The 15,695-nt window shown below is 40.8% G+C and overlaps 1 protein-coding gene across 2 annotated transcripts in view; it reads left to right on the forward strand.

Annotated features, from left to right (window-relative positions):
• The first annotated feature begins 1,209 nt into the window (after window positions 1–1,209).
• RBM25 (RNA binding motif protein 25) overlaps window positions 1,210–15,695 on the forward strand; it is a 35,493-nt gene continuing 21,007 nt past the window's right edge. For both annotated transcript variants that reach the window (XM_063331480.1, XM_063331481.1), the window contains exons 1-6: window positions 1,210–1,402; window positions 8,396–8,516; window positions 12,240–12,289; window positions 13,746–13,916; window positions 14,225–14,282; window positions 14,707–14,867. In XM_063331480.1, the coding sequence (XP_063187550.1) occupies window positions 8,411–8,516; window positions 12,240–12,289; window positions 13,746–13,916; window positions 14,225–14,282; window positions 14,707–14,867 (546 nt within the window). In that variant the 5' untranslated portion in view covers window positions 1,210–1,402; window positions 8,396–8,410. The remainder of the gene's footprint in view (window positions 1,403–8,395; window positions 8,517–12,239; window positions 12,290–13,745; window positions 13,917–14,224; window positions 14,283–14,706; window positions 14,868–15,695) is intronic.

Here is a 15,695-nt window from a genome sequence, read left to right on the forward strand (position 1 = left end):
ATACTGGTGTTTGCTCTTTTTGCTCTGTAAATCCTTATTTTTTTTCAGCAGAGTTATAGCCTTCCATGAAAGCCAACTATATCCTGGGTTGCATCAAAAGCAGTGTGGCCAGCAGATCGAGGGAGGTGATTCTGCCCCTCTTCTCTGCTCTGGTGAGACCCCACCTGGAGTACTGCAGCCAGCTCTGGGGCCCCCAGCACAGGAAAGACATTGACCTGTTGGAATGAGTCCAGAGGAGGGCCACAAAGATGATCAGAGGGCTGGAATCCCTCTCTTGCGAAGACAGGCTGAGAGAGTTGAGGTTGTTCAGCCTGGAGAAGAGAAGGCTCCGAGGAGACCCTATAGTGGCCTTCCAGTACCTAAAGAGGGCCTACAGGAAAGATGGGGACAAACTTTTTAGCGGGGCCTGTTGCGATAAGGCAAGGGGTAATGGTTTTAAGCTGAAAGAGGGTAGATCCTTTACTGTCAGGGAGGTGAAACATGGGCACAGGTTGCCCAGAGAGGTGGTAGATGCTCTGTCCCAGGAAACATTCAAGGTCAGGTTGGATGGGGCTCTGAGCAACCTGATCGAGTTGAAGATGTCCCGGTTGTTGGACTAGATGACCTTTAAAGGTTCCTTCCAACCCAAACTATTCCATGATTTTGTATCTTTCATCTCCTGACCGTAAAACTGCTTTTTGTTTTAGCATCTTAGACCCTTATAATTTGTGAAACGCAGCTAAAAGACGTGTTCGCTCCTTGTTACCAGCCTGTTAAAAGCAAGAGGCGTCCTTCCCGGGCAGCCGTGCCTGTGGCACAGCCTGCACCTACCGCTGTACCGGCCGGGCCGCCGCTCAGCCCGCCCCGGGAGCGCGGCGCCGGCAACGGCACCAGGAGAGGACGCCAGCAACCGGGAGAGGAGCTGGTGCTACCCCACAGCGGGAAGCTCTCCAGAGCCTTCAACCGGCCGCCCCGCGGGCGCCAGCAGCCCCCAGCGACGGTGCTTGACCTCAAGATGGCGAAGCCCCGGGCTGGGTCAAGGCGCCGCATCGCCCGCCCCCAGCAAAGATGGCGGCGGCCCGGAGGCCTTTTCCTCTCTCTCCTGCCCTTCTAGCCGCTGCCGCTTTATGGTTGGGCGCCTCGTTGTCTGGGCAAGGAGCGGGAGGGCGCTCTGGCAGGGCCGCCTCTATGGTGTCGCGGCGCGGTGCAGGTCGGGCCGCTGACGGAAGGGGCGGGTCACATGACCCCGCGGAGCGCGGCGGCGGCGGCTCGGCGAGGTGTGTTCGCGGCCTAGTGGCGCCCCGGGGCCTCCCAGCCGGGCCTCAGGCGGCCGTGTGGCGTCCCCCCGCGCCATCCCCGACCCCTGCGGCTTGGAGGGGCCGCGGCGGCGCTCTGGACGCGGCTCCTGCTCCGCGGCGAAGGGGTGAGAAGCGAGGGGATGAGAGGGGGAAGGAAGGTGGCGGCGGCGCTTCGGCCTCCTGCTGAGAGGAGGCGCGGCCGAGGCCGCTTTGCCGCACCCCCACACCCTGGGCCGTGGCGGGCGCCGGCGGCCTCTCGCTGGCCGCGGCCCGCGGGGAGGCGGCGTGGGCCTAGTGTCGGGGTGGGAGGGGAGAGCGGCCTCGGGGAGGCGCTCGCGGGAGAGCGGCGGCGGGCGGCGGAGGCCTTTGGCTTCCTCTCCCGCCCAGGAGGCGTGGGAGTCCCTTCCGCCTCCCGCAGGCGCGGCGGGGCGGAAGGAGAGAGGAGCCCATCGCACGCCCGGGACGAGGCCCTGCGCCTCTCGGGTGGGAGCGGGCGGGCCTGGGGCGGAGCGTTTGTTTGCCGGCGCCCGAAACCGCTGCCGGGCCTGGTGCGGGCCGCCCCGACCGTGGGTGGGATTTTGCTTTTCGATGTCAGGGAAACGGGTCTTGCGAGGAAGCGTTTTTCGACGGTATCGCGGCAGGGAACTTAATGTCCTTAGTGTGGACTGGGGTAGTCATGTTAAAATACGTGTTGTGCATAAAAGAATCGGAGCGATTCATCCGTGTTAGTAGCAGTTGTGGTGTGTACATCGGCACGTTTTTCTCATGATGTTGTTTTCTCTTATAGAAAAAGACCTTTGTCTGCCTGAAGGAAGAGAGGGATTTTTGTTTAAATACAGCGAGCAGCCGGAACACAACTAACTTTTTTTGGTAGTAGGTCTTCCATGGGCTTACAGGAAGTGGAATCTTAAAGTTGTATAGTTCACAGTCTCTTCAGGTTAAAATACACATACAGGGATTTTAGTAAGTTTTTGTGGGGCAGGAAAGCATTGCTTCAAGTACTGCGTCAGCATTTATGGAAGATGGTCCAGAAGAAATTCTAAGAAGGAAGAGCGGGACAGTTTCTTACTTTCCCTGTAAAGGAGTGGCATTGTGCATGGTGCTTCAGGTTTCTCTGTTTCTATCTCTTGAGAGTCCATTTACATAAATGTTGTAATGCCACGTGTTTTTTGTTTTGGGAAGAGTTCATAGTAAATTTAGAGTGGAGAGTCACTTATTTGACTGACTAGGGCTTTATATGGGTGCAGAGAAACAGAATTAGGAGCTAAATCAAAGGCCTTAACGTGCTGGTGACATGCTTAACAGAGCTTAAAGGGCTTTTGGACCGAGGGTTTGGTTTTGATGAGCGTTGCTTAGCTTGCAGGCAATTTTGGATAAAACTGTTGGGCTGTATGAGAAAGTGGACGTTTTGACTGAGAGAATCAGTTGGCTTGAAATAAAAGAGTTTTCTTTTAGAGAGTTGGTGGGGTTTTTTTGAGAAGCAATAATATAAACAGCATTGGCAGTGGGTGACAAACTGTGGGGTTAGTTATATTTATTTATTATTTTTTATAAAAATCCATATATCATGAAGAGACTGATGTAAAAGCCTATGTGATAGTACTGACTTTAATAGGTTGGTTTACTGTATATGTTTTCTCCAGTTGTTTCTGAAAATGCTTTTGTTGCTCAGCTTCACTCATCATAGAACAAATGTTTAAAATAATTTGTCATAAATTGTAGAGGAAATTATTGTTTGCTGTCTGTTGTCGCCTAGGTATTGCCATTAGAATCAAATGCCAAAACTTTGTACAATTCTTAATAGGAATTACTCTAATTCTTCAAAAGCATTAGAAACATTTTTATGTGTGAAAATTTTTTTATAGGGACGTTTCAGTGAAACATAATAACATGGATATACAAATCAAATGTCTTGGTGTAATATCTTTAACCAGGGTGTTACTAAATAGCATGGTATTACATATCATAGATGTTGGTTTTGTCAGGCACTCTTGTAATAATCTAAATGTTAAGATTATAATCCAAACTGAATTGTAGTTAATTAAAAAAAAAATCCAATCCAGGTCTGTGCTTACTGCTCCCTTATTTGAGGGGCAGGCTTGCATAGCTATTTCGTGCAACTTATTCTAGACTCAGCGTACAGATTTTTTGTGCTGCAGAATAAACATTGAAGAGTAGTTAAAATAAGACAAAGTGAAATCAAGCTATGTCAGCCATATTGTCACTGCTCTTATGACACTACATATACCCGTTAATTCTGTTTATGCATTGACTTCAGGATTTTTACAGTTAATTTTAACTTTGTTTAGTATAACAATACCTCAACAGTAAGTATTGTAACTGTTTCATGGGGAACTTAACTGTTTTGAAAAACAGTTAAAATGTTTTGCAGGCTTTTAAATAAAACTTATGATCTGTAAACACAGAGATACTAAGGAGATTAATCCTGTGACACTGGTAGAATTATGATGCTACCCTGAGTAGGTGATCTAATTGTCAGTTTAAAATACATTAGTTGCCAAGGATTTGTAATAAACTTACATCCTGTTTATGACATATCTCTTCACCCCTTTATTAAAAAAAATGAGTAAAAAAAATTAAATTTAAAAAAAAAAGTACATTAACAGTGCAGCCAGACTGGTACAGTCTTCTCATAGTCAGTCCCCTCTTACTGGGACTTTTGTGAGTCGGAGATAATAAAGAAGCAGGCGGCAGCAATGTCTGAGTGATGGTAACCCGTGTTTCATAGTAATGCTGAGTTCTGTGTGGTCTCAAACACTTGAGTCCAGCATGCCATCAGGCCAGCCCTGTGCACTTGTTTCGTTGTGTGTCAGAGCTAACATGTTTCTAATGGACAGAGGTCCGGCCCAGCAGGGATAGCTCCGAGTCAGAATTAACAAGTCTCTGTGGGTTTTACCAAATCTTAGAGCCATATGGGTGTTCCCGTACTCTCTCCATGTTTCAGAAGATAGGTGTAGCTGGCTCTACATGGCATTTGGTTCCATCAGGATTTATTAACTCAGAAGAGCAGTGTATGAAAGCAACTGAACTCCTTCTAGGCCAAAGTTGAACCTGGAATACTATAGCTGTGTTTGCGTAGCACTTACTTTAGTTAATAGCTCGAGCTGGATTTGAGCTGGGTCTGCTTAGAGTAAGCTTAGATGTTTTGCCATCCATGACATCATTAATCTGCAGCTTACAAAAATTGCTCAAAGCTAATAAAGTGTGCACCTAAATTACTGTGTTAACTTGGATCAGGAACGTGCTTTTGAAGGGAGTCTCATGGTCATCCTCACTTGGGAAACCTTTTTTTCTCATTGATTTGCACTGTTCTGGTGGGTGAACTGTATGCTTTTTGGATGAAAATACATTGAAGAATTCCCTCTTACCTGCAAATGGACATTTGTTCCAGTGGGATGGACCTCCCCAAAATGTGTAGTGTGGACACTGGGGTTTCAGCTCCATCTGTTTTAACAGACCCGCTCCTGTCGTACTGCCCTGCTTGCTGACATGGACATAGTCTAAATTGACTGCACTTTGAGTCAGAGACCTGACACAAATCCATCCTTTGGGAGTCTGAAGGTATCATTATTTCAATATTTTGAATTATGTCAGGCCAGATGCACACTGCCTTTCTGACCACTGTAACATTCATGCAAATCAGTCTCTCACTTAAAGAGCTGCTAGTTAAAATGCAGCTATCAAGAATGCTGCATGCATCCAGTTTCACTTGTGTTAATACTTTCATAAGTCAGCTGAGGTTTTAAAAATATCTCAGGACTATTTAATTCCTTATCTATGCATTTAAATATATTGCTAAAATTTGAAGATCACTGTGTGCAATACTGAGACCACAGTAAATGTATCAGACACTGATCACCAAACTGTACTGGCAGAGTGGTAGGGACAGTCTGCAGAGAAGGTCAAGATACTGTTCCTGAGATTTCTACAAGGGTATTCTACCTAGACCCAGATTAGCATCTCTTAACTTTCCATACCTAACCCTTGGTTTGTAGTTGCTTATAAATTTGATGTTGGAGGTCCATCTGACTGTGAAGAGTATGTATGTTTCTTGTATGTTCCCTAGCTGCGGACAGAAAAAACGTACTGTGCAGTTCTCGTCATTGTAGCATCTTGGCTGCTGCAAGGTACCAGATGCATCTTCCTCTCTCGTCCAGATCTCTCACTTCTCCAGTGAGCAGTTTCAATCTTGGTATCTGTTGATCCTCACAATTTTCGTAACGGAAACAGAATTAATCTGTTTTCTCTGCCAGTTTCACATTGGTAGTTATGTATAGTAGTTAGACCAAGGCTTTTTTAAATTCTAGTGTTGTTTTTAAGTGTCAAAGACAGCAGAGGTGCTAGGATTGGCCTGTGCAAGAACGAAGTCAGTAAGAGGGCAGCTTTCTAGCTGCTGTGAAAGTAACTGTACAAATACAGAAAAAATGACGGAGTTCTTAAGTACAATGGATTGTTGAAGGCCTACAGATAATGATGTGTTTCACTTCCATCTGACTAGAAGATTGAAAAACTAAATTTTGATCTGTCCTTACTAACTGCCTTGTTCCTTTTATGCAGTAATGATTACTTTGACTGCTTTTTTTATTTAAATTTAAAAAAACCCCAGCAACAGCTTTGCCTGTGTGGATATGTAATAGCCACAGAGTACAGTATGTTTCAGCATCTTTTAATTCGAAGAACTGTTTCACCTCTTAGTCCCTAGGCTTTTTTTTCAGCCTCTCCAAAATGGTGTCTCAGATAAAGTGCTTATCAGAGTGAGAGAAGGGACTGCACCTACAGGCAGCCTGGAAAATTACTTCCCCAGTTGTTGTTCTTTGTTTAACAGACCACTCTTCAATGTCTTGTGGACCTCAGAATAGTGTAATACTATTGCAGCCTGTTCAGAACCATCTTGGACCCAGTAGCTTATTGCTCTACTATCCTGCCCCAGAATGGCTTTGAATTTTGTCCAGTTGTCTGTCAGTTTGCAATTTAGATAAGTACTGAGAACTTTAAAGATCTTAATTTTCTGCCTTTTCTGGGATCCTTGGCTGTTGTGTTTTTTTTTTTTTTTTTTGTGAAAAAGTTTCAAATAGCGGTATCAAGGTGGATAAGGGAGTTCTGTTCTCTTGCATACCATCCAAGTTTCATGTTCTAGAGGAATGTCAGCTGATGTGCACATAGTCTGAAGAGACAATAAACAATATTCTTCCAAATAAAGTATTTTGTCAGTACACTTTTGATGCTTTTCTTTGCCCATTCAGTTTTAAAAATCCAAGAATGGCAGTAAGGAAGTGTGTTATTAGGCATATGGATTCTAAGGGGAGGTGGTATATGTTTATTATATTGTATAAAGTAATATTTATTGAACTGTTGGAGGAATGCTTGCATTTACTGTCTTGTTTCTTCTACCATCTTAGGCCTTGTCACAGGAGCATTTATCTTTTCTGCTGGTGAGATGTGATGAATGCCCTTTGGGGCCAATTAATGAATGCCATCATCACAAACCTCTTGTAATTGTAATTGAAGTAGTTGTAAACGTGTCTTTGGGTGAATTATACTATAGGGTCATATATGAGACCTGTTCTTATACTAGAATAAATAAGTTCTGATGTTCGAAGGTATTGCCAAATACGTTTGGGTTTCCCTTTCATACTCTCTAGCCTACTATATATATTTATCTCTCATAGTTGTTTCCAGACTCTGGGAATAAGGTTTTGCTGCATAATTCTCTTATTACAATTTTTTAGCTCTTTCAAATGTATCTACTGTTATGATACAGTACTGATATTAGCTCTTACTTCTAGTTTTTATTTAAGACTGTCGTTAACTACTTGCTCTTGTGCATGTATGGAAGGCACATCTGTCTCCAGTGAAGCTTGTTTCCTGTTTCTTGAGGTGTGTTCAGTGCTAAGAAGCTGGGGAAGGTATCTTATAATCTACAGGTCCGTTGTACATAACAGAATTTTGCTTATCATAACTCTTTCTCAGACTGCCTTCTTCAGTTTTGACTCATGGTTGCCTGTTTGGAAAACAGTTGCAGTCAAGATACTGTACTGTAGGTTGTAAAGCAGTTTGTACTAGTGAGAAACACAGATGTTTGTGCAGACAGCTAACTGGACTCTTGTCATTTGTGATAGTGTCTTTGTGATTGATATCCACACAATCCAGTGCGTTTGAAGTTCCTCCAGTGCTTCCTCACTGCAGTGTGAATGTACCTATAGGCTCAGCACTAATACTGGTGACTGGGTTTGTTTTTTTTAGAGCTGACGGCCAACCTTTTTTGAAGACTTGACCATGTAAGGTTGCTGAGATAATATTGGAAGCAAGAATACATGCCTCATTAGTTGTGTTAAGAGCAGTCTTGAGGGTTTTTTTTATTATTTGATGGTATGTGTTACAGGGTCAGTAATATATGTACATAATAACATTATTTGATATTCAGATGATTATTAATCTTTACTCTTCACGGTGGCATATTGACTCTCAGCTCATGGGCTATCATCCAAGTTGAGCTCTAGAAGATGTGTGAACTGAGAAGTTAAAAATAGATCGGAGAACCCTCTTCCAAGTCTTTAACTGTCTGTGTGCCGAATCTGGGGATCTCCCCAATGTAGTCTTAAATACAATTTCTGTCAGTGCTGAGCATCGGGATGTCCCAGTTCTTTCTCTCATCTTGGTCCACAGTTGTATTGTGTGTGATCAGTTTTTGTACAAGAGAACTACTTGCCTTATTGAAAAGTGTATTGCAAGATTAATTCTGTTTTCAGATACTGCAAAAGATAGCTTTATTTTAAATAAACTATACAAACTGTTATATGCTGTTTATTCACACTCCTTGTAAACCATTGGTATGAGAAGTCAGATATAGTTTCATTTTTCACTTCATTTTGAAGGACTTTCCTAGAAGTGCTGCTTTTTATTGTGAAAGAAGACTTCTACTACATTTGTAACGTAAAGAATAGCAGGGGGAAAAGAGCTAAAAAAAAGTTCTAGTTTGTACTTGAATGTCCATATGAAGATTTAAAATCATTATGGACACTTAACATTTGCACTGCTTTTGTAATTCATATTTGGGACCTGACTGGTATAAGTTTCCTTTTCTATCTTTTTGACAGATTGTGACTGGAAGAATGTCTTTTCCACCTCATTTGAATCGCCCTCCTATGGGAATCCCAACACTTCCCCCTGGGATCCCACCTCCACAGTTTCCTGGCTTTCCTCCACCTGTACCTCCTGGTAAGTTATATTAGTATATGGAAGCATTGTAGAAATAAATTACCTTTTATTCTGAATTTTATTTACAAAAGTTACTGGCTCTTAATGTATTTTCACTAACTCTGATTCGTGTACATTGCAACTGAGTTTCTAGTTTACCCACAGGTCATGTCATGTGAGCAAGCTTCTTTTGGTCTACCAAAAGCTGCTTACTTCTGACCAGAAATCAAGCCATTAGAGACAATACCGGACTTTGTCTTGGACCTTTTTTCCAAGACTGAAGCTAGGTGGTGATTTTTGTTAATCTTAGGCATTCTAAGAGCCACTGTTTTGACAGACTATGGTTTTCAATTTCTTTCAAATAAACCATTATAACAGCCTTTGGAAACAGTTGTGTACACTGAGTATGTGTGGTGTGAAAATATAGGAGTAACTTTCAGAGAAGGTCCAACTTCTTGCATTGTTTTTCTCAAATTTTTTGTAAGTCCTACTTTCTTTTATTCTACTTCTTAAATACTTTCCTCCACACGTCTTGCAAATTTACTGTTATGTTCCCTGTTCCCTCTAATGTTCCCAAAATTAATCTCAGCTTTTTTTCTTTGTTCATCTGTAAGATCAGCCTCTGTTCTTTGTGTTGAGACTTTTAATTTGTTTGTCTGGAACCACCTTCTTTCTGTACATTGCCAGTACAGATAACAGTGACTAGAGGCAGAAGATCACAGAGCTAGTTGGGGAGAGGAATACTTCGGAGAATTACCCCATTAAAATTCATCACAGTGGCTGCAGAAAATAACTCCTGTCTGTATGGTCTTAGGCTCTGTTGTGCACAAGTGTTTTGTAGACAATAAAGGCTTTCAAAAACCAGATGGCTGAACTCAGGACTGGTTTGTACACAACGATTCATCAGGCTAATCCTTTACTTGCATTAATTTTTCTAACCTTTTTTTCCTGACATCCATGAGATGTTATCAAGACAGAGTTCTTGATTGGGTAGCATTTTGCCATCAAAATTTCATACCTCTTATCTTTACTGGCTCCAGTTTATGTATACTAGCGTGAAAAGCACCAGATACATTTAAAAGTGACTTTCTGAATAATATCTAAAAATGCCTGATATGAGTTTCTGCTCTGAACACTTGCTTCTTAATATGTGCAACAAAGATCTTTTTGTTCTCTTGCTGTGTTTGACTTTTTATATAAATAGTCTTGTTTAAGTATTAGTAATCCAAACAGTATGTAGAGTGGAAGAGCTTAGTATTAGGCAAGAATTAAGTTTTTCACTGCACATTAGAAACATGATTTACTTACCTGTGCAGATAACATATTTCGACATGTAGAGGTTATGGGTCTCTCATTTCTTAGCACAAGTGTATCATGAGAGTTGAAAATGCCAAAAATGGCACAGTGACTTTATGAAAGTCTACTTGGAAGTTATTCCGTATGTAAGATCACAATTTTAGTGGCTTATAATATTATCTTTAGCTAGCTGTTTGCCCAGAATTTCATGTTCTAGTTATTTTACTCAGCTTATAATTTTTTTTAAAGTTTCAGCTAGAGCAGTTTGCATGTGTCAGAATTAAGTTAGGAAACGTGTTTTGCTTTGCTTAAAAATATAGCTGTTAAAAATAAGAAGTTCTAGCATTTCCATTAGTAAGGGTGGAAGATTTGATAAGGAAGTGATTCTGATAACTCTTGTAATCTCTGAAGATTATTGGATACCATTAAGATGTAAAAAATTACTGTTCATTTATGAGAAATGCTGTAGTGTGTCAGACCTGCAGTCCATATAGCCTGATGCGTTGTCTGGGCAGTGGGATTACAAGATGGTGTTTAGGGTGGGCATGTACACCTATCTGCTTTCTGAATCTGTTCCCTTATACAACTGTAGTGTTAGGGATGTTACAGAGTGTGATCTTTCATTTTTCCTTTATCTTTTCTGGACCTGTCGTTCATGAATATTTTGATATTTTTTCGATCTTGTTGTTACTGTCCATCTCCACTGGCTCCTCTTGCACCAAATTTGAGAAGTTCATCAACCACTATGTAAAGTGCTACTTTCTTATGTCTGTCTTATAAACTCATTGCCTACTTAGTTTCCGCCTCCTGCCCTACTTTTGATGTGAGAGCTGAGTGAGTTGCAGTTTGTGGTTTTGTTACTCCTCAGTTGTGTTCCATGCCTTGCAAACCTCCACACTTCAGGAGTCTCAGAGTATAGTCTCTTTTGTAGTAAAACAGCTTCTTCAACATTTAAGTTGTGTTAAGCCCTTCTCTAAGGCTGCATGTTGTTCTTGGGTTGCAGAGGCTAAGTCTGTAGGCAGTAATCAAGGTATAGGTGCACCAGGTTTTTGTATAGCAGCTAAATGATGTCTATGTTGATAGGCTAAATGATGCCCAACTTTTTAGTGGGTTTTTGGTTTGTTGTTTTTTTTTTTTTTTTTTTTTGCTTCTGCTGAGCATTGGGCTGATATTTTCAGAGAACTGTCAGTGATAACACAAGTAAATTCCACACAAGTAAAATTCCAAGTTCAGCATCATGATAATTATAACAGTTAGAGGGCTGCGCAAGCTGAGTCTTGTCTTGGAGTAGTTTCTCCAGTCTGTGAGATGCCATCGTGCATTAAAACCGAGAGCAATGCAGCTTTTGGTTCTCTGAACGATTTGGAGGGATAGGAGGCAGTGTGACTTTAATATGAAGGGACTGAGGAAGAGCATTGAGTGACAGAGAAAATAAATGATGGAATCAAAGTAAAACCAGAGTGGGTGAGGAGAAAGCTGAAGAGGGTGTCTGAGGAGAAGAACTGTTTCAGGAACAAGCACTAGAGAAAGGAGGGGGAGCAAGTCCAGGAACAGTAGCTTGCCAAAGTTTGGTTAGGATTGTATGAATACAGCAGTAAGAGAGATGGAGAAGGGAAGGATCAAAAGGGAAGGATTGAGAGTGAAAGACAAGAATGAAAAAAGAGATCTAGGATCCCTAGAAGATATTTCTCTGAAGAACATGAGTTCATTGTTCTTGAGTCTCAAGGCCTTTACTGACCAGCAAATAGTTATGAAATCCATTCGCTTACTATCTGTAACCTCATCTAGCAGCTGGCATGGAAAGATAAACAGCCTTTATTACAATTAGGTATTGGCTTGTATACTTAAAACTGCCAGTTAAGTTGGTAGTGGGAAAGAGGGTATTGCGTGGTTTCACCTCATTAAATATTGTTTTAGATTAAGTTTTAGACTGCCAAGTCAAGTATTCAGCAGGTAGGGAGCTTCTGGGTTGAGGTTTTCTATGCTGCCTTTATTAAACTATTCCATAACTAATACCATGAAGCCTAGTAACATTCTCATCCGTGAGCAATGGATGGTGCTATGAGAATTGGGCAAGTCAGGAATGAGATTATCTTCTGTCAGACTTCCAGCTGCTGTTGGTCTTTATTTATGGAATTCCCTGCCTCATTCATTACATGGCTGTCTTCTAGAACAATACTGTGGTTTGAATGTGCTTTGAAAATAGATTTGTTTGTGATGAACAAAGTTGAAATGGTTAACATGATAAAAGTGACCAGGATGCGCATGGCATGTTACCATACCCAGGCTGTGCTTGAAAGCTTAAGGAATTACTGGCAATCGGTACTGTGAAATTCTTATTTGACCAAAATTGTTGCCTGATTTGGAAATCATGTTTGCGATCAGTTCATTTGTATTCATCAGTAATCTCACCAGGGCAGATTAATATTAATGTCTTGTCTTTCTCAGGGACCCCTATGATTCCTGTACCAATGGGCATTATGGCTCCTGCTCCGACTGTAAGTATTACAGTGGGGATGAGATAGTAGCAAAATAAAACGGAGAGTAAAACCTAGTAGATGTCAACAGTATTTTTGTTTTCCTCTATTCCATCAGAATTCATACTATGAAAGGAAATACTTCACTTTAAATGCAACTATTATGCAAATATTGTGCTAATTTATGACCTAGACAAAGTTTGAAGTATTGTCTGGAGATACTAGCTGCAAAGGTGAAGAAATTACTGTTCTTGCAAGAAGATGTACTTCTATCAAATACAATGATTTTGGCTTTGCTTTCGGGTCATGCCTGATCTTCCTGTGCAGTACAGTTGGATCAGTTAGATTCCAGGTCTCTTGCTTTTGAGTTTGTTGGCCTAAGAGGGTGCTCTGGAGGCATTGCCTGATCCATGTTTATAAGGCCATCATGCAGCACTGCTGAGTTGGGCAGAAGATGTGCATTGACACGGTTACAAACAAGCTCTCTTTCCCCACATTGCGGGGGAAGGACTAATTGCATGTAATATGCATCTATAGAAGAGCATATGAGAGAAAGGTCTCTCTGTTTGTTTGTGTTACTAATTTCTACTTGGAAGGAAGGCTTACAATTTATGGGATGGAAAAAAGTGCTTCTTAAAAGATAAAGGTTACTATTTGGCTTCAAGGTGAATTACCATTTCCATGATTTTGCATAAGTTAAATACCCCAAAAATACTGAATTTTTTGATAGCTTGTATTATCTGTTACAGGAGGATATCTTCATAGTAACTGATGTATTTCAGACAAAGATACTGGAACAAATGCATTATTCATTTTTCTGATTAAAGTATTTTTCATTAAATGACACTTCTAGGAGGGTGTTTTGAGAAGAGGGACTCAGGGCATGCGTACAGTTAAATCCTAGGTGGAAGGAGAGAGGTGCAGCAAAATGGAACAGATGATTGTGTCTATCCCTCTGTGGTTTGTTTTACAAATGTTTGCTCCTTAGCCCAAAGAGGCTTTGGGTTGTGTGTTGATTAAATAAAACAGTAGTGTTTATTCACTCTGTGAAAGCTTTAAGACCTGTCATGTGTCTATTGAAGCCTTTTGAGTCAGTTACTTTTCCATTTGCAGCTTGCTTTTTACGCTGTTAGGTAAGGTACTTCAACTTCCAGTGACTCAAATGTTGCAAATTATTTGTAGAAGAAATAATACCTAATGTTACTGCATGGTCACCTTTGAGACCTTCCGGTAGCCATGTTCAGGTACACCTCTTTTTTTATGTCTGTCTTTGCCAGAAAATGGCAGTCTTTTCTGTGTTGTATAAAGCGTTAAAGCCTGAACCACTTAATAGTGTCTCACTGCGTAAGCCCAACTAAGGTTCATATGAAAATTTAGTTTTGAAATATATATGTATCCCCAACTCTTTTGTCTTGCGGATTTATATAAAAAAACACAACTCAACACTTTATTTTACACCCTCTCCTCCTCTTTATAGGTATTAGTTCCTACCACAGTGTCTATGGTTGGAAAACATTTGGGAGCCAGAAAAGATCATCCTGGCTTAAAGAACAAAGAAAACGATGAAAACAGCGGTCCCACTACCACCGTTTTTGTAGGCAACATTTCTGAGAAGGCCTCGGACATGCTCATACGGCAGCTTCTAGCAGTGAGTACAGTGAACTGCTTGTTAAATTTTAACCCTAGCTGATGAATGAAGTAATGACCCGCAAGCAGTGGATTGAAACGAAAAACAGAGGTAGTCCTCACTGGAATAGCAGCCTGTTACGCTTGAGTTTAAAGTCAGTAAGTGAAGAGTATAGCTTTTCTAAGCTGTAGATGTCAGTGAACACAGACGTATTTTATTTTTAGTAGTGTTTACCCTTTTTACATGTAGTCTTTTGCCAAAAGTGGTTAAGTTTTTGTAATGTTTCGAAAATAAACAATAATAGTTAATAATATTTATCTTTAATGCAGAAATGTGGCTTGGTTTTGAGTTGGAAGAGAGTACAAGGGGCATCTGGAAAACTTCAAGGTAATTTTTCGTACTTTTAAAATCTCTAGTTAGACTCTTGTTTTATTACCTGGCAGCTTGTCAAATGTCTGACACATTGCTATCCTTAATACTTTTAAATTTTAAGATATTTTACATGATACTTAACTGCTAAATACTTCCTAGTAAAGGGCTAGTATTTTCTGTCCTTGGAATCAAGACAGAATGAGAAGAATAACATTGAGAAAGTATTGGAGGCCTAATTTTGCTCATCTTTCTGTTTTGAGACTGAATCAGGTGTTTATAGACTATCCCTGAGAAAGGTTTACTGGTTTGGACTTAGCCTCCAAAGGGGCATGTTTGCAACACTGTTAATAGTCTCTTCCGTTGCTATGTATTATTCTTCTGCGTTAACGAGGTTTTCCTGATGTAAAATTTTGCTTTTCATTTTGATCATCCATTTCAGCCTTTGGGTTTTGTGAGTACAAAGAACCAGAATCCACACTACGAGCACTGAGACTACTCCATGACCTCCAGATTGGAGAGAAGAAGCTGCTAGTCAAAGTTGATGCAAAGACAAAGGCTCAGCTAGATGAATGGAAAGCAAAGAAAAAGGCTTCTAATGGGGTACGTATGTAATGGGTGACTTCTGTTATTTTGGCAGGAGGGCAGTGTAACATACTTGCTACATCAGATTGTGAGTGTGTCTCTTGGTTTCAGTTCTTGTCTCTGCCCTTAATTAATTTTAGAATTTTGACAGAATCACATTAACGAGTCTGAAGATACATTGAAAGGCAGCAAAGTGTAAGCTCTTAGTTCACCAGCATTCAAACTTACCTGTAAGCTGCAACTGAATCTGTAGAATTAATTCTGAAAATCATTCTAAAGTGTAGTAATACATGCTATGCCTTATGATTCTGTTGCTTCATTTTTGTTTAGAAACTCTTGAAAGTATATAAACTCTAGAAGTAATTTACTCTGTCAGAGTCTGTAAATCAGCTGTCTGAGGAGAATTGGAGATTTTTTTTCCCCTTCTCTAATGATGATCTAGAACAAATTAATGGAAAGAAAAGAAATAGATCATTCAGTAGATGATGCAGTTACTAGGCAGTGGGCAGTTTCCAGGCATTTAGTAGATGGGGAAATTGGTTTTGTACCATTCCTTTCTGGAGCTAAGGATCTGTTCTGGACTAATTGTGTATATTTGATGTGTTAAATTCTTGTGAGATACAGAGATACTTAACTGACAGATTTGTGTTAAAATGAATTTTATCTATTTCTTTACTAAAATAATATATTCCACATCACAATCAAGTTGTTTGGCTTGATCTCTAACTATTTTTAAAGTTCTGCATAGGCCTTAAGATAGTACTTAGAACACTTATTTTCTGTAAAATGAAAGTGAGAAGAGGCTCTTGTTCAGAAAACTGAAAATACTAGTTACACTGTAGCAGG

Source organism: Chroicocephalus ridibundus, chromosome 4 (assembly GCF_963924245.1).
Source record: "Chroicocephalus ridibundus chromosome 4, bChrRid1.1, whole genome shotgun sequence".
Taxonomy (NCBI): domain Eukaryota; kingdom Metazoa; phylum Chordata; class Aves; order Charadriiformes; family Laridae; genus Chroicocephalus; species Chroicocephalus ridibundus.